This window comes from Podarcis liolepis, assembly GCF_965112155.1.
Source record: "Podarcis liolepis genome assembly, chromosome: 11".
NCBI classification, from domain to species: Eukaryota; Metazoa; Chordata; class Lepidosauria; order Squamata; family Lacertidae; genus Podarcis; species Podarcis liolepis.
The window spans coordinates 11,707,922-11,727,002 of NC_139565.1; the positions used below are offsets into that span (position 1 = coordinate 11,707,922).

A 19,081-nucleotide genomic window follows, 5' to 3' on the forward strand; every position below is an offset into this window, starting at 1 on the left:
GAATCCAGGCCAAATTAATTACACTTCTGTAAAAAGATACTTACGGCTAGCCTGTCCTATTGATTATAATGGGAACTAAGTATTATTAACTTGGTTTTGATCCCTTAAGAACTCAAGAGTTCTTAAAGAGTTCCCTTATGTATAACTACACCATTTCCTGTTGGCTCACTGGCCATCTCCCAAAAAAAGCCATGTTGGGTCCTCGGCTTCCACAGAGCTCAGTTCTTCATGATGTCAAATGCTGTGAAATTCTTCATTGCAGTTTTATACCACCCTGACCCTCACCGACTGATGTTGTCAGGACACTGGCTTTTTCAATGCTTTGCTTTCAAAGATAGTACCGTGTTGCCAGGAAACATTCCAAAAACTAGTCCTTTCTCAGATTGCCTAAAAATAGCTCTGAAATCTTCTCCCTTAATAATGTCAGCCGTTACAGTACTAGGCTGACGGTTGCTTCACAAGCCTGCAGTCTCTAATAAATGCTCCACAATTTGTGGGCGTAAAATTAGATAATGCAACTTAAGAGTACAATGAGAGATGCAGTGAGACTGAGGGTACGTTCTGTCATATGTGGTGGACCTGTAAAAGGGTAAAAGAGTATTGGGAAATAATTCGTAATGAATTGAAAAAGATGTCTAAAAGTACTTTCCCCCAAAAGCCAGAGTCCTTATTGATGGGGATAATTCAGACAGAAAGTCCCAGGTGTCAAAAAAGGTTATTTATGTATGCTACTACTGCAGCCTGTGTTTAGTTAGTCCAAAAATGTAAAACGAGCGAGGTCCCCACTGAAGAAGAATGGCAACTTAAACTGATGGAATATGAGCAGCTTGCAGGCTTAACATATAGAATAAGAGAACAAGAAAAACATACGTTTAGAGAAGATTGGAAAATGTTTATTGAATATATGGGAAATATTTGTGTACAGCTGAAAACGCTGGCAGCATTAAGATAAATTCAACAGTGTAAATAGGTTTTGATAGATGCAATAATGGAATGCTGAATGGTTCAGTTTATATAAAATATGCAGGGATTTATGTTATGCAGAATGAATCGTGGAAAGAGTAGAAGGGAGGGCATTGATATTTTAAGATTGTTTAAATGAATATTCTAAAATGTAAAACATAAAATGCAATAAAAATTACAGTGGTGCCCCGCAAGACGAAATTAATTCGTTCCGCAAGTTTTGTCGTCTAGCGAATTTTTCGTCTTGCGAATCACGAAATCCCATAGGAATGCATTGAAAATCAATTAATGCGTTCCTATGGTCAAAAAAAGTCCAAACAAAGCCAAATTTGGTACAACAACAGTTTATTAACTGCTCTTTAAAGTCACACATACTGTAAAGAGCAGTTCAAAAATTGAAGGGAAAATAAATTAACTTTATAAACAAAACATGTCTTTGTTTTTAGACAAAGGAAACAAAGTCGCGAGAAATTCGTCTTGCGAGGCAAATCGAAAACGGAAAAACCTTTCGTCTAGCGAGTTTTTTGTCTTGCGAGGCATTCGTCTTGCGAGGTACCACTGTATACCAAAAAAAGTGCTGTTAGGAATGCTTAGAATTCCCTACACTATTTAGTTATTTGGCTGCCCAATAAGTTCCAGTCTGGGACGATGGGAGGTTAGCTCTGTTTTTATAAGAATAAATGGATGGAAATATCAAAGGCCATGAACTGCATTCCCTGATGCAAAAAAACAACAACCCCAGGATACAATGCAGGTTCTATTTGCTCGTTTTCTTCTCTCCTCTTCCTAAGTATTGTTAACGTGGCAGAAGTGTGATGTCAAGGGAGAAAAGCCAGTTGGAAGGACGCAGCACACATTTACAGCTCACCATGATAAGGTAAAAGCCGGTCAGTTTCAATCTTCTGTTTCAAATGATGTTGCATGTTGAGGTCCCCAAGCCACCCCCTAAATAAATCACAATTCACACAGAATTTTTGTTTAAGGGTTTTGGCATAATTTGGGCCACAACTTTATTAAAATGCCCAGGGACAGAACTGACTTCCGGATTCCAGCGAAAACCAGTAAGGGGTTTGCCATCTTTTAGTCTGTATCCCCGGCAAGGGGCTAGGGCCGGGCATGCCCCTGGGAGCATGCAGAGAGGGGTGACGGTATGATGCCCAGCCCCATTCACTCCCCTCTGAATAATAATTTTCTTATTTATACCCTGCCCATCTGGCTGGGTTTCCCCAGCCACTCTAGGTGGCTTACAGCACATAAAAAATTGTAAAATGTACATAGTTGTCATACACAGGTGACTGCAATTATTTATCTGTGTGTGTGTGTGTGTGTGTGTGTGTGTGTGCGTGTGTGTGTGTACACACACACACACAGTGGTACCTCAGGTTACAAACACCTCGGGTTACAAACACTTTGGGTTACAGACTCCGCTAACCCGGAAGTAGTACCTCAGGTTAAGAACTTTACCTCAGGATGAGAACAGAAATCTCGCCACGGCGGCAGCGCGAGGCCCCATTAGCTAAAGTGGTACCTCAGGTTAAGAACGGTTTCAGGTTGAGAACGGACCTCTGGAACAAATTAAGTTCGTAACCAGAGGTACCACTGTAAATATAAATACAGGGCTCATCCACACTTCCGCATGTGCTGTGCCTAGAAAACACAAGTCTTGGCAATTTCCTGCTTGACCCACGCTTTCTAAGCATGGGTCCGATGAGTTTTCCCCCTTGCCCCATTCCTTTCCAAGGGAAAACCTGCTCTTTCGTGGTATATCAGAACAAATGGCAATCTAGGGTAAACCCAAATTCCTGTTAGTTCTGATTGAGCACCAAAGAGCAGTTGTTGTTGTTTTCTTCCATCCCCATCCTTCCTCACTGCGCTTCGAATTTCAGCGGTGCTTAGTTATGCGGAATATCGCCATGTCTATGCAGAAAAGCCTCCCTATTGGTTTGCCAGGCCACACCTGTCATTGGGAGTCCTCTGAAATGCAAGGCAAGGCGAGTTGGCTGCAGTCCAATCAATCCCAGAGTGTTTTAGCAGATTGTTAATTAGCAGAAGCCGGCCATTTCCAAGGCAACCAGCAGTATTGGTCCGCATGTGCCCTCAGATGTTTCATTGAGGTGTGTAGGGTGAGACAAAGGATTACAGCAGACGTCCAAACATCAACAATGAGAAGGAATCAAGGGATCCCCTGAGTCTACTTTGTAGGATGGAAGTTGTTCATAGCCATCTGCGTTTTCTAATGGTAACTCAGATTAGCAGATAGCTGCTTCTCTGCCCCCAGCAAAAGTGGGCAAATATATGTGTTTGGGAATTATAGGGACAGAACTACCTAAATTGTACAGAAATTTATTTATGTATGCTACTACAGCAGCGAGAATGCTACTTGCCCAAAAGTGGAAAGAATCAGAAGTCCCACCAAAGGAGGAATAGATCCAAAAATTATGGAATATGCAGAAATGGCGAAATTTGCCAGAAGAATAAGAAATCAAGATAACAAACTTTTTATAAAAGAATGGAAATGGTTTATGGAATATTTACAGATAAATTGCAAACCAATAAAAGCATTGGCAGAATTATCGTAATAACCTGCAGTTTCATAAGAGTATATATTTAAAGTAGATAATTAAATGAGCAAATTAAATGTATTTGGATACGCAGAAGATATTTTATTTAAAAATATGTATTAAGGTACCGCAGAAAATTTGGATATGTATGTATATATTAAGGAACCAGAGAAAGAGGAGGAAGGAAGTCAAACTTCGAAATGTTAAATTGATTGTGAAACTAATGAAATGTATAAACTTGAAAAGTATAAATAAAAACTTTTTTTAAAAGTGGACAAATAATGTTACCAATAAAGTTCAGCATAGGTATTAATGTCAAGCCTCTGCAAGACATTTGGCAGGAACAGTTTACTGTTATAAAAAAATGGACTTTCTGACTATTCAGCGAAAGAAGGCCTTTAATGAGGCATGTAAAAAAACCAACTCCACTAACTATGTTTTTGTGTGGATTTTGCCGTAGAGAAGGACAAAGCAAAGATAAAGCTAAGTTATTTATTACTTTTGCTACAGTTTCTTTTGTTCTTCCTTTCAGGACATTTATTTGTTTGGAGGAACTTCCAAGTCTGAAGATGGGAGTCAAATACCAAGGAATGATATTATGAAATTAAGTTTAGGTGAGATGGGGGAGCAGTGGAAGAATGGGTGGATTAGATAACGTTGTCCATCGTTGCCTGTTTGAAAGTTACTGATTTTTGAGGTGCATTTTTGCTATTCTATTTGAATACTGCCTTTATCTCTACACTTCAAAACACACCGAGTTCTTTCCATTTCAGCTGATCCATTTGTCTGTTGGTTATCCCTTATAATGTTTTTTTCTTTGAATCTGCACTTCTTTGTTCCCACTTCTGGGGGGGGGGGGGGAATGTAGCAACCAAAAATAGTTCCTCCAGCAAAATTCACTGTGCATTTATAACTTCAGGGTAGTTTCTGATTATTGTTCTTAATTTATCATGTCGCAGGGAAGAGGGGGGGAACAATTCAAGAGTCTTGTGGCACCTTAAAGACTAACATATTTGTTGTGACAGAAGCTTTTCTGGGCAGAAAGTGCTTAGCAAGTGCTTACATGTTACTGCTGAAAATTGTGTGCGTGTGTGTGTGTGTGTGTGAGAGAGAGAGAGAGAGAGAGAGAGAGAGAGAGAGAGAGAGACCTGGTTCACATAGTCAGAGACAGCCTTAGTATTATGCAGAATGAGGCAGCCACCTGTGACAGCGATGTCTAGAAGTTATTTAATCCACTATTGTTGCATTGTTATTTTTACTGCCAGAGAGTGCTTATGGGAGTTACTGCCTTTGGCACCAGAATAACTTGGGAAAACAAAGATCGACACAAGAACAAGAGAGAAAACAGTTGTTTCTCTCAAAATTGCCAAATTTATTTATTGGTACCAGATGCGTTTCGGAAACTATTCTTCCCTTCTTCAGAGACTGATCTAAGAACTATGATGCATACGCTTTGCAGGTTGTGTCATTAACCTGCCACTTTAAAAATGACTGGAGAACAAAGAACGCAAATATCTTTTTGAGGAGAATTGTTTCATCCACGTTTGAACTCCAAACATCCGTTTCACACATCGGAATGAAAAGACTTTTTGCCGTCGAAACCGCATACTGTAGCAAAAAGGCTCCGAGGAGTCTAAACCACAAGAACCTCTCAAGTTTAAAAGGAAAAAAAGACTTCTTCACTTAGGAACTCCTTGTGTCAACACTAGAATGTATTCCCAAACCTTCCTTGTGTTGTAAATAAAATCTGCCCTTTTTCCCTTATGGGGTATCCAAGAGCCCGTATAGAGTCCTTACGTGGGTTCCCTATTGGTAGGAGAAAATAACAGAGGCCAACCAGAGAATATTGAGAAGCAAAGCAGCTAGTAATCCTGATCTTTATTGATCTGCTGCAACCATAGCTGTCAACTTACAGATTTGAAAATAAGGGACAACAGCCTTGAAAATAAGGGACCAGCAGCCAAAATAAGGGACCTGCAGCCTCACCTGTTCCAGGCACTCCAGTCTTCTGGTCCTCCTGCAGTCTGGTCAAACTCATGCTGGTAGCTTTGAGAACACTGTCCAACCAACTTTTTAACCAAAGGTTCAACTGAATAGAATCTGAATCACATGCACCACAAGGCCTATGCAGCCTCAACTTAAGATGGCTCCCTGGTCTGGCTTTGCACTGCAAAGTTTGTAGCAGCACGTGCAACAAAATGGCGTCCAGCATTCAAAAACCTCCTCAGCTTGCATTAACTAGCCACACACAAGGCATGCAAGCTCCACCCCCAGTCGTTCTTAGACTTCTTATTGGGTGAGCAACACAGCCAAGCAACACAGTTGGAGCCTCCCTCCTCCCTGGCCGGCAGGGAGGGAGGGAGAGGAGCTGCTTCCTTTGAAATTTAAGGGACATCATTTAAGGGACATTTAAGGGGCATCCATCAATAAGGGACAGCAGCGGCACATGGCGCTGGAATAAGGGACTGTCCCTTCAAATAAAGGACACTTGACAGCTATGGTTGCAACAGGGTGCTCCCCTCACACGCAGGAAAGGAGGAGGACCCAGAACCCAGGTGTGCCTGCCCTTATATAGACATTTTAAATTCCCTGCCCTGGAGCTCATGACCACCCCTCCATACATCATACATACATCACAGGAGGGGTGTAACCCAAGACCACCACCCCTCAAACATCATACCTACATCACAGAAAAGACGGTCTACAACAGAAATTTGAATGTTGTTGTTTTTCCTGTCTGCCAGGTTATCTGATAATGCCTTATCTGACTCCCTTTCCTGGTGGTCTTTTCTTGGTAGTCTGTCACCCTTTGAAATGGTGATGACTAAATTCCTGTAACAAGGAAGGTTTTTTCACCTCCTCCCTCCTTGCAGAGAAACATTTGGTCAGCTTGACAGTCAAAATGGTTTCAGGACTGTCTTCCTGTGCTGCTTCAGACATGTGGTTTATATATTTATGTACGTGTTTGCTTATTACACTTGTATTTGTATTTGCATGAACAAGACACAAGGCTAAACAGAAGGGGAGCAAATTACTGGCTGGTCAGCCTGGACAGCTCAATTGTTTGCCAAGGCTGTAGGTTTGATACCAGTATGGGGCAGCTGCATAGTCCTGGATTGCAGGGGGTTGGACTAAATCAGGCACACCCAACTCTCTAGAGACTGCAATCTATTCCCAGTATAATAAAACTGGCAGTGACCTACCCATTGTCATTGCCTATACTTGTTGAGCTTTTTTTAGGAACGATTGACCAGAGTTGTTGAGCTGTTTGGGAAGAGGATTGCATGAAATCGCTTGCCCAACAGTCCACTGCCCTCCCTCCTCCCCCCACTCTGTCTCAGACACAGGGAATAAAACCTTTCACAACAGCGCCAGCGGCAGCAATGGGACGTAGTGCCGGGGGCGGGGCATGTCATCATCGCTCAAGAGCAACTGGATGATCACTGCTTTAACTACTGCAATCAACCAGGAGCACCATGGCGAGCTACCTGTCGATCACGGTCGACCAGTTGGACATTGTTGGACTAGATGATCCTCAGGGTGTCTTCCAACTCTACAGTTCTGTGAGTCGAGGTCTCACATGCTCCTTCCTGGTGGATGGACTTGGCTAGGTGGCTTCCAAAGCTGGTGGAAACCATGCTTCCTACTTTGAGCACCTTGGAGGAAAGATAGAAATGTAATAAAGCGGGTTCTCCTTCACGGAGAGCACGTGTTGCGGTGGGGGCAACCATGACATCCCCTGTTGCTGGGCGGGTTAGTATGGATAGCCACAAATTTGATTAGGCACCTCCAATTGTTGCTGGGGAGAATTTAATGTTGCAAATGTTGTTTGATTGATGGAGGTGCTATTTATTCCCTGTTGAGCTGCCTCTTTTCGCTGCGCGCAACGGATCACCCGCCCACCCTCCCTTTATTTAGGGTTTGTTGGTGCTGACCTTGCTTTGCCTGTCCTGGGGTCATCTGCTCTTGGGGCAGGGGCCTGGTAGGAATTTTTACCATTTGGCTGATTGGCTGGTGCCGTTTGGTTTTTTGCCTACTGCGTAGCAAACCGTCACAACTTGTAAGGTTGTGGTTAGGCATTGGTTAATTTTGGTTGGTGGAGGGGATGTGGTTGGCTGTGCCTGCCCCTCCAATGCTGCTGCTGCTGCAAGGGTATTCCGTTAAAGGAATCCAGGGGCTCGCCATGCTCTTGTCCGCACCCCTATCAAGGGGGCTAGGGCCACTCAAGACCCCCTGGGAGCATTTGGGGAGAGGGTGAGCTTGGCGCCCAGTTCTATTCTCTCCCCCAAAATGTTTACCCTTTCTGACTTCTGCAGGCTTGCGGTTGTCGGTTCTGCTTTCGGTGTGTATTGCGTATCTCCGGGCAAGCCAAGTTTTAGACATTTTCAACAAAATAAAAGATTGCCCAGGATTTTAACTGATTTTATACCTATTGTTGGTGGGTTTTTTTGTTTGTTTCTTTGTTTTTTTACTGTTGCTATGATAATTGCTTTTGTTTCTGATGTTTTTGATCTGTTTTATATTTGTTTTATGGTTCTCTTTTGTGGGCTATCGTGAAAATCTAGATTAATAATAATAATAAAAATTGTGAGTGATCTAAATGATCAGTGACTTAGATCAAGGGGTCAAAATAATGTACTATGTGATTCTTGTTCTCAGCACTTGTAAAGTATTTTGAGAGAACTGACAAATGCAAGATGGTTTATATAGGTGCCAGGTTTATTGCAGTACAGTTGGCTTTCCCCTTCTATTCCTGAATCTAGCCTATTTAGATTGAAGTTGTGGCTGGCTTTAGTAATTTTGAATTCAGTAACTGCACTCTGTAAAAAAAAAAGAGGCAATAATCTCTCTCCTAGGATCTTTCTTTTTCCACTACCCAAGTACAAATGGAGGATTAACTCATTTCTGTTACAGGTCCCTTGTAGCTTTTCTTACTCCTTTTCTCTCTCTAGCATGTCTTACAACAATTATACAAAGCTCAGGCATTCAGAGGTTTCTCAGTACTATATTTATAGCACTGAGAGCACCTTCGGCATAATCCACGGGAAAGAATCATTGTTTAGATTATTGTCAGCGAGTTTGCTTTCATTATTATTATTTTCTTTTGTGCCATTCAGCACGGATGAAATGGAAGATGCCACTCTACGTAGGAATCCCCCCTGCTTGCAGACGGAACCATGTGGCGTTTATTCTTCATAGCCATGTAAGTGAAAATCATTTTGAAGCCAGGAGCCTGCTATTCTTCGAATTTTACTGCATTTCAGCCTCTCTCAGTGGACGGATCCATACAGCTTTTCCATGTTTCGAAAGAATGCAGAATACAAGAGAGCACTTAATAATATGCTGAGCTTTGAAATGGAAACAGGTAACGGGGACTGCTAGATCACTCTCAGAAAGTGAGACTGGGTGTATCATATGGGTTTGGTGATTAGGGCTGCAACCCAAATCCCACCTACCTGGGAGTAAGCCCCATTGAATTCAATACTCCTGTCATCTTTTCTCTTTTCAGAGAATCAGCTGTGGGGGATGGGAGCGATCAAGATCAGGACCATTGGGGGGGGGGATGAGGGAAGTTGACTTGTGCCCAGGGCCAGATTTAGGTTTGATGAGGCCCTAAGCTACTGAAGGTAAAGGGGCCCTTTATATGTCCAGCTGTCCTTTGTCAACAACAAATTGTCGCTGTTTTTTGTGTTGAATATATGTTATATGGTAATTTATGGACCTAATAGGTAGCTAAAGCCATTTGCACATGCAGAATGTAGGCACCCTATATATAGAAATGAGCAAACCAGTGATATTTTAGGGTTTGGGCTAGCAAGTGGGGCCCATTACTTACATCATAGGAGAGTACACAACACAAAACACTGTTGCTATGTGTAGGTTTTATTTTATATGTTTTTTTACCTTATATTTTGGAAATGTACATCCAGGTGTTTTTTTCTTTAATTTTTTTGGGGCCCCCCAAGAGAGTGGGGCCCTAAGCTATAGCTTGCTTAGTTTATACGTAAATTCGGCACTGCATGTGCCCTGGGTGGCAGGTTAAAAAAAGACCCCTGACAGTTAAGTCCAGTCACGAATGACTGTGGGGTTGCGGCACTCACCTTGCTTTACAGGCTGTGGGAGCTGGTGTTTGTTCACAGACAGTTTTTCCAGGTCATGTGGCCAGCATGACTGAGCCGCTTCTGGTGAAACCAGAGCAGTGCATGGAAATGCCATTTACCTTCCCACCAGAGTGGTACCTATTTATCTACTTGCATTTTTGGCATGCTTTTGAACGGCTAGATTGGCAGGAGCAGGGACCGAGCAACGGAAGCTCACCCCGTCGCGGGGATTCAAACCACCGACCTTCTGATCGGCAAGCCCAAGGGGCTCAGTGGTTTAGACCACAGCACCACCCGCATCCCTCTGGGTGGCAGGTTAGGAGGATGCAAATGGGTGCAACGTGGAAGAGAGAATAGAAAAGAAATTAATGGGACAGAGTTCCTAATTCGCCCTAACCTTCCCCTGTATTGCAGTCCTGATCTGACTTCCACCCCCATTTTGTTCAAAACAAAATGATACTAGGAATTCCAATAAGGTCATCCATAGATAGCAATTATTGAATATTAGCTATATTCTTATAAGTGTTCTGATCATTTGGGAGTATTTAGCTAGGTACTTTCACTGTTTGCCGTTTCCTGTCATCCTATCTGCTTTGGGAGAGTCAGAGGCAAGGTCTGTTGGTTACTGGGATGGTAGAGGGATTTACTAATATTGAGAACTGAATATTGGGAGTGTGAGGGATGCCTGGATCCTGGCCTGAGCACTGCAGTCAAAGCCAGATCTATTAAAAAGGCAAAAGTGACTGGTCAGTGCTTGTAACCCCAAATTTATGAAGGGTATTAGATTGAGGAAGACAGTCTTATCCTATCATATTTCTGAAAGGTTCAAGAGTTGCTGCTGCTGTTTTTGTTCTTCAGAAAGGAATAAGCAGGCACAGCCCTTCCCCATTAGACAATGTCAGGATTTGGGGTGGAGGAGTAGATAACTTACAGGGCCCAAGCAAGGATAGCAAAATTTATAAGCTCTATGCATTTTCCAGTGCTTGTTAGTCATACCTAATGGGCCTGGTTTGGGAGGAAAGACTGTTAATTTGCGATATGTCAACCCTCTTTGGCTCTTCGATGAAACACACTATGCAAGTATAGGACAAATGACAGCAAAATTTGAACACTGTCCGCTCTAATTTCAAAGTGCAGATTTCAGAGTGGGAGTTTGCTTACAGTTTATTATCTGAGACCAGTGGAGATCCCTGGTCTTTGTGGGATAAACCCTCCACGATGGCAATTTCCAAAGAGACAATTACGAAATTACGAAATTGTGTGTGTGTTTGTGTGTGCTCCAGACCAAAAGCTTCCATAAATGTGATTTGTGTTACCATTGTTTGAATGCAAATTAAGCTAATACGTTACTGCTCATTCTTCTTTCTCTGTATTCACAGCTTTATATCCTTGGCGGCACAAATGAAAAAGAATTAAATGATCTCATGGGAATGAAACTGATAAATCCTTCTGACAGACAGCCTAGTAAGTTTCGTTAAGTTTTTGATGACGCGCCATTAAATTTGAACCAGTTCCCATCACTCAGTTCCGCACCACTCTCACCATTGTGAAGAGGCAACTAGAAAGTTCTAGGTTTCCAAAATCATTTATTCTTCACAGAACCAACTAATCATTGAACACACTTCTCTAACGTTAGTTTTGTGTGCTGGATATTCACATAAAGTGTTACTGTCCAGCTTTTTAAAAAAAACAAAATAATTCAAACTCAAAGTGCATAACTTCTTCGCTCGCCTGATTTCATTGCTGAATATGCTCTGTTAGTTTGTCTCATGAATCAGTATCACAGAATGAGTTGAGCCTCATAAAACTGATTTCACCAAAGGTAAATTTCTATACTCTATAAATCTTGTAGCCTTATTGGAGTTCACCGATTGGGTCTGCGTTGCTCCCGGACAGGAGGAAGGAAGTCAAATGACACCGAGGTTGGTTCAAAGAAAGAGTTTATTCTGCTCTCCGGATAGCAGAAGGCACTTGTGTGATTAGTCCACAGCAAGTCCAAAGAAATGAGAAGTTTCATGCAGTATATATTTCCTCCAGGCACCCTCTCCCTCCTTCCCCAGGAATCCAACCACGTCAGCCTATGTATGCAGGCTGACATCACAGATGTTCCTGCTCCAGCACTCTTAACCATAAAAGGGTATTCCTTCCTATGCTTCTGACCATAAAAGGATCTTCCTTCCTGTACTTCTGACCATAAAAGGATCTTCCTGTTACTACTCTTATCTTGGAGCAAGAGGTCACCATCTCCGAGAACACACTCTGGCACTGTTCCCAGACTGGGTCTGTGGTCTTTGTGGTCAGGACGTAAGATAAGGCACAGCCGGGTTTTTGTTTATACATTCACTCAGAGCTCAAGTTAATGGATTTTAGCTAAGGAAAAATAGGGATTTTGGTGCCTGCACAGTCAGTTTTGGGTTTGGGAAACCCATTCCTTCAATCTTAGCTAACCATATTTGGAGGAATAATATGATTTGATTGCAGCTGCTGTGGAAGGCTGTAGCTTAGTGGTAAAGCACTGCTTTGCACGCAGGAGGAACCAGATTCAGTCCCTGACATCTCCAGGTTGCGTTAGGAGAGGCTGCTGTGCGAAGCCATGGAAACCTGCCACATTCCTGCATTGCAGGGCGTTGGACTCAATGACTTTTGGGGTCCCTTCCAGCTCAACAGTTGTATGATTCGATGATCTATAGCCAGAGTAGACAGTGCAGAGCTAAATGGACTGACTCCGTAAAAGGCAGCTTCTCAAGTTCTTGTGTAATTAGGGTTACATTACAATCTGGATTGCCTTGTAGATATGGAATCCACCTTCCTGCAAATTTGTACCGAAAAAGACTGAACTATGGCAGTAACTGAGCAAATGTTTGAGGGAGACCTTCTGGGGCACCCTCTTCTACTCTTCTGCAGTGGTACCTCAGGTTACAGATGCTTCAGGTTACAGACGCTTCAGGTTACAGACTCCGCTAACCCAGAAACAGTACCTCGGGTTAAGAACTTTGCTTCAGGATGAGAACAGAAGTCGCACGGCAGCAGTGCGGTGGCAGCGGGAGGCCCCATTAGCTAAAGTGGTACCTCAGGTTAAGATCAGTTTCAGGTTAAGAACGGACCTCCAGAACGAATTAAGTTCTTAACCTGAGGTACCACTGTACTATGGTTTTGCTGGGCTGATTATTATTTCCTTTTGGTACCATTTCAATGCTATTGCTTGTTTTCATGGTTTTGTGTCAATTTGCAAGTGGAAAGGACATCCCTGTGTGGCAAAGCTTCCCTTTCTCTCCCCCCACATGCCCCCCTCCCCATATCTTGTCTGGAGAGTGGTGGGAACCCTATACAGCAGCTCTTCAGACTGCTTTCTGAAAAACACTTGTTTGTTTGTTACATTTATATACCACCTCTCTCCACCCCCCCCCCCCATCTCAAGGGGTTAGACATGTTTCTCCTCTTCCCCATTTCATCCTCATGACAGCCCTCTGAGGCAGGTTAGACTAAGAGATGGTGACTGGCGCAAGGTTGCCCAGTGAGCTTCGTGGCTGAGCGGGGATTTGAACCCTGGTCTCCCAGGTCCTAGTCCAATGCTCTAGCCCAGGGGTCAGCAAACTTTTTCAGCAGGGGGCTGGTCCACTGTCCCTCAGACCTTGTGGGGGGCTGGACTATATATTTTTTTTAAAAAAATGAATGAATTCCTATGCCCCACAAATAACCCAGAGATGCATTTTAAATAAAAGCACACCTTCTACTCATGTAAAAACACGCTGATTCCCAGATCTTCCATGGGCCGGATTTAGAAGGCGATTGGGCCGGATCCAGCCCCCGGGCCTTAGTTTGCCTACCCATGCTCTAACCATTACACCACACTTCTCTCTCATGGCCTTATGCAGAATGGTGGGAATGGGGCTATAAGTGTTTGCTCCCTTCTTGAAGTGGTTTTAATTGCTGTGATTGTTTAATGGTTGTTTGTGTTTTCTAGCTGTGGTTTGAGTGCTTCATTGTTTATTGTTATTATTAGGTTTATTACCCACTAGGGCAGGTTAGGGCAATATGAAATACAATGTTAAAACCATGTAAATCAATTACTGTTCTTGTCAAACTGTCTCTTTTCATTGTAACATTATCAGCAATAGCCAATTACCGTATTTTTCACTCTATAACACGCACCCGACCATAACATGCACGTAGTTTGTAGAGGGGGGAAATCCGTAGGCATGCCACCCGTAGGCATTCCCTCCATAACACACACAGACATTTCCCCTTACTTTCTAGGAGGAAAAAAGTGAGTGTTATGGTGCAAAAAATATGGTAAGTTATACTCAGAGTAGATCCACTGAAATCAATAGACTTTAGTTTCTTTGCCCATTTTAATGTTATTTTAGGTTCTAATTTGTGAGAGACTACAATCATGTTTCTCTGTTAGAAGAATGGGCTTGGATATCACTCATTGTTTTAATTTATTCATTAACCACATTGAGCTCATTAAAGAAAGACAATATATAAATGCTTTAAATCAATTGATAATCCAAAAATATAAAAGGGTTTTAAACACAGGAGGAGAAAGAGAACAAATTATAGTTCATTGGACAACTTGCCATTTCTCCTTGACTGATAAATGATCACAGAATTATCACAGAAAGGGGATTGATAAGATTATTGCTGACTTATAATGATTGAAAAGCACTTTGAACATTAAAACTGCTGTAGAAATGATTGATATTTGAAATCCATTTCAGAGATTCTTCCAAGTAGTTAACTATGTTTTATGCATCAAAGGCTTGAGAGGTCCGTATAAGCTACCAATTTTATTTTGCTTTGAGCATTGGAACATTATTTAAAAACAAGAAACAAATCCTCCTCGATCTCTCTTTGTAAATTAAACAGTGAATACCATAATGTTAGCATTGCGGATATAATGGAATTACTATACATTGACTTGACCCTTGCCATTGTGCAGAAGCAATGATAATTTGTGGCTTTATTGAAAGCCATTGAACACTCATATGTTCCTGAAGAATTAATGTCACTATTCCACCCTATAAAACAGAGTAAGAAATTAGTGCCTGGATTACTGCATATCTGCACAGAGCTACTAAAGTAGACTTTATACTAAATGTGCTGTTTCAGCCAAAGCTGTAGGGGCATATGTAGTTCTCTGTGCAGGGATGCGGGTGGCGCTGTAGTCTAAACCACTGAGCCTCTTGGGCTTGCTGATCAGAAGGTCAGCGGTTCAAATCCCTGCAACGGGGTGAGCTCTTATCATTCTGTCCCAGTTCCTGCCACCCTTGCAATTCAAAAGCACGCCAGTGCAGGTAGATAAATAGGACCGCAGTGGCAGGAAGGTAAATGTCGTTTCTGTGCTCTCTGGTTTCTATCACGGTGTTCCAGTTTGCCTCCTCCAAGTGGAAGAAACCTGGGCAGTGCTGAATGTCACTTCCATTGCCAGGTGTGTCCTGCTGGAAACAGAAAAAGGCTTCCCCCTTGGCCTGCCTATATATCCACTCAGTTGCCAAGTGCTTTTGTGACATCACAAGAAACTCACAGCCAATGGCAACAGCTGGGGAGGCATCATCTTCATTGCTTTGAGCCTCACAATGGTGGGTGGACCTATCAGTGATTGTGTGCTTGTTTATTTGGGACACGGGTGGCGCTGTGGTCTAAACCACTGAGCCTCTTGGGCTTGCCCATCAGAAGGTCAGCAGTTCGAATCCGCACGACGGGGTGAGCTCCCATTGCTCTGTCCCAGCTCCTGCCACCCTAGCAGTTCGAAAGCACACCAGTACAAGTAGATAAATAGGTACCGCTGTGGCAGGAAGGTGAACGGCGTTTCCGTGCTCTCTGGTTTCCGTCACAGTGTCCCATTGTGCCAGAAGCAGATTAGTCCTGCTGGCCGCATGACCTGGAAAGCTGTCTGTGGACAAACGCCGGCTCCCTCGCCCTGAAAGCGAGATGAGTGCAGCAACCCCATAGTCACCTCTGACTGGACTTAACTGTCCAGGAGTCCTTTACCTTTTACCTTTGCACCTCCCATTCTGCCACTTTGGGTAAAATGGGAAGTGCCGCATGGCAACCACCTTCTAGGCTGCTCACCCCACCCCACCCCACCAACATCCGAAATTGGTTTTGGGCTCTGCAAAATCTCACATGATTTCAGCATGATCTTGCCCCAAATCAGCACAAATGCTGCCAGTAGGGCAGGCAAGCGAGCTGACTGGGGCACCACCTGAGGCAGAGTGGACCTGCCTCACTCTGCCTAATACCTGGGCCGGCTCCATCTCTGTTACGTTTAGCAGAACATCACAACATTCTGCATTTCTCCTCCCACACTCCGCATCTTTGGCAGCCGCGTGGGATGGAGAGGTAAATGTGAAATTTCCGATATCATGAAACATATTACGTTCTGTTCAGTTGTTACAAAGAGGGGGGTATAATTTAAAACACACAGCTGTTGTTTTTGACAGCTGGATGTTTGGCAGCGTATCTGTTATTAGTGCTTAGACGCCACTCTGTCAGACTAAATTTTGTCAGCAAACATAAAAAATGTCTTTACTTTTAGACTTATTTATATATTGTATTTCCATACTGCCTTTCTTCCGAGGCACCCAAGGTGGCTATAATATTGTAAAAATAAATATTGAAAGATATAAAGCGTTACGCTGCTGATGTGAACATACCCTCAGTCTTGGAGGAAGAAAGCCATAACATTTTTGCTAGGCTCATTTATCACCTGCAGAAGCTACCAAGCAACCCTTGTATATGCATAATGGTAATTACGTTGCCTTGGACAAAACAGACCTCACGGTTTTTTCTTTACGATCAAATGGTAAGCTGTAGATTTTTTTTAAACTGAAACCTAGTGCCTACCCAATGGATGTTTCTGTCTCTTTTCAGTTATGAAGGAGATTCTTTCAGAACTGGGAATCCAGGGAGTAAGCAGCAGGTATTGTGTCTGTCATTCTTCTTTTCCTCTTATACATTCTCAGAGGGAAAGGGGCCGGAAACACCAATTATTCTTGCAATAATGGTAGTTTGTATGTAAGGAAATAGTAAGGAAAACCTCTCCCGTATAACTGTGTGTGTGTGTGTGTGTGTGTACACACACACACACACATATATTATATATATATATATATATATATATATATGTTTTCGTAGATTTTCACGGGTACAGGAATGCAGGTTTTGGTGTCTTCGGGTGTCTTCCCGTGTAAAAGTTGGGGTGTCTAGGCGACGTTTCGACGAAGACACCAAAACCTGCATATATATATATATATATATATACATACATACACATATATATAGGACGTGGGTGGCGCTGTGGGTTAAACCACAGAGCCTAGGACTTGCCGATCAGAAGGTCGGCGGTTTGAATCCCCACGACGGGGTGAGCGCCTGTTGCTCGGTCCATGCTCCTGCCAACCTAACAGTTCGAAAGCACGTTAAAGTGCAAGTAGATGAATAGGTACCACTCTGGCGGGAAGATAAACGGTGTTTCCATGCGCTGCTCTGGTTCGCCAGAAGTGGCTTAGTCATGATGGCCAGATGACCCAGAAGCTGTCTGCCGGCTCCCTCGGTCAATAAAGCAAGTTGAGCGCCGCAACCCCAGAGTGGGCAACGACTGGCCCTAATGGTTAGGGGTCCCTTTACACATATACACATCTATACACACACACACAGTGTGTGTGTGTGTGTGTGTGTGTGTGTGTGTGTATTTGGTTTTTCAAATTAAAGTTTTATAATCACATATACAACATACAACATAAAAACAAGATTCCAAGGAATCTCCTGGATTTCCCTCCTCCCCTTTACGGGTCCTATTGTGAGTCATTTCCTCCTGCATCTTTTTTGATAATCCAGATCTTTTACCTCTCCACTGTGTCCAAAATACACCAATTTTTCCAATCCTACTTACGATTTTAACTGTTTACAGTGGTTTTTAAGATAAATTATAACTTTCCCCCATCCTTATTAACATGTTGGTCTTCCTGATTTCTGATCCTTCCGGTCATTTTTGCCCTTTCATCATAACCCATCAACTTAATCTGCCATTCCTCTCTCCCGTATATATCAACACATTGAGTTTGGGATTGTTCCTGCAGCTTTTAGGCTGCAACCTATATCCACTTCCCTGTGATTGAGCCCCACTGAACTCAGTGGGACTTAATTTGGAGCAGACACGTATAGAGTTGTCTTGTTAGGCCGCATGCTTATACAGTGGTGCCTCGCAAGACGAAAAGAATCCGTTCTGTGATTCTCTTCGTCTAGCGGTTTTTTCGTCTTGCGAAGCAAGCCCATTGACGGATTAGCGGATTAGCGCTATTAGCGGCTTTTAGCGGCTTATCTGCTGATCGGATCAGCTGATAAGCGGCTTAGCGGCTTAGAAAATGGGGGGGGAGGGAAAGGGGGAAAAACCAGCAGGAACTCGCAAGACATTGTCGTCTTGCGAAGCAAGCCCATAGGAGATTCCTTTTGCGAAGCACCTCCAAAACAGAAAACTCTTTCGTCTAGCGAGTTTTCCGTCTTGCGAGGCATTCGTCTTGCGGGGCACCACTGTACACCAGAGGTTAGGACTCCAACCACTAAGGGCCCCAGCCAACAAGGCCACTGGTCAGGGATGATCAGAGTTGTAGCTCAATAGCATCAGCTGGGCTTACTTCTGCACAGGCATGTATAGGATTGTGTTTTTCCTGCCATTTCCCAAATATATTTCCATAGCTGTCAACGTTTCCCTTTTTTAAAGGGAAATTCCCTTATTCCGAGTAGGATTCCTCACAAGAAAAGGGAAAAGTTGACAGCTATGTATTTCTGCAGCCATTTGTTTAGTCACCATATATGCCATTTTTCAGTTTTAAAAAGCAGCGCACTGCATAAATCTAAAACAAGCAAACAAAAAGCGGAATGAAAGAAAAACCAGCTGTTATGTACTGAGCTTGGATCCTAGAACAATAGGCAGGTAGGATCCTAGAAGGCAGCAACCTGATTGGTCTGCAGGAGCCGCCCAATCTGGCTCCAGGAGGAAGTGGAGCAGGAGGAAGTGGAGCAGGAGGAAGTGCAGGAGCAGCCCAATCAGGCTCCAGGAGGGGAGTTGAATCAGCCAATCACGTGGGACCCATTGGGTATATAATGTATATATAGCAGAGGGGGTTTTTTTTGGGGGGGCACTCACTCACTGTTTACCATGAGCTGAAATAAAGAGCATGAAATCAACACTCAACTCCAAGTATATTTCACCAACCATGAGAAAAACATGGTAAAAAAAGAAGCAAATCATCATACAGTAATGTTAAAAAGAAATATGGACTATGGAAACTTGATGATACAGAAAGGCAAACCATAAGCCCATCACAGCCTTAATGCAGTATTATTCTTCATAGATTCTATTAAAACCTGTGGCACATAAATTCAAGAAAATAAGCTTGAAATTGGCACGCTAGAACTCAGTGCTCAGATGTTGCTTTTTGCACGTGCAAC

The 19,081-nt window shown here is 43.0% G+C and overlaps 1 protein-coding gene across 3 annotated transcripts in view; it reads left to right on the plus strand.

Annotated features, from left to right (window-relative positions):
• LOC310688440 (kelch domain-containing protein 3-like) overlaps positions 1 to 19,081 on the plus strand; it is an 81,646-nt gene that overhangs the window by 34,909 nt on the left and 27,656 nt on the right. For all 3 annotated transcript variants that reach the window (XM_083464948.1, XM_083464947.1, XM_083464946.1), the window contains exons 10-14: positions 1,755 to 1,840; positions 4,057 to 4,138; positions 8,642 to 8,727; positions 11,005 to 11,089; positions 16,502 to 16,550. In XM_083464948.1, the coding sequence (XP_083321074.1) occupies positions 1,755 to 1,840; positions 4,057 to 4,138; positions 8,642 to 8,727; positions 11,005 to 11,089; positions 16,502 to 16,550 (388 nt within the window). The remainder of the gene's footprint in view (positions 1 to 1,754; positions 1,841 to 4,056; positions 4,139 to 8,641; positions 8,728 to 11,004; positions 11,090 to 16,501; positions 16,551 to 19,081) is intronic.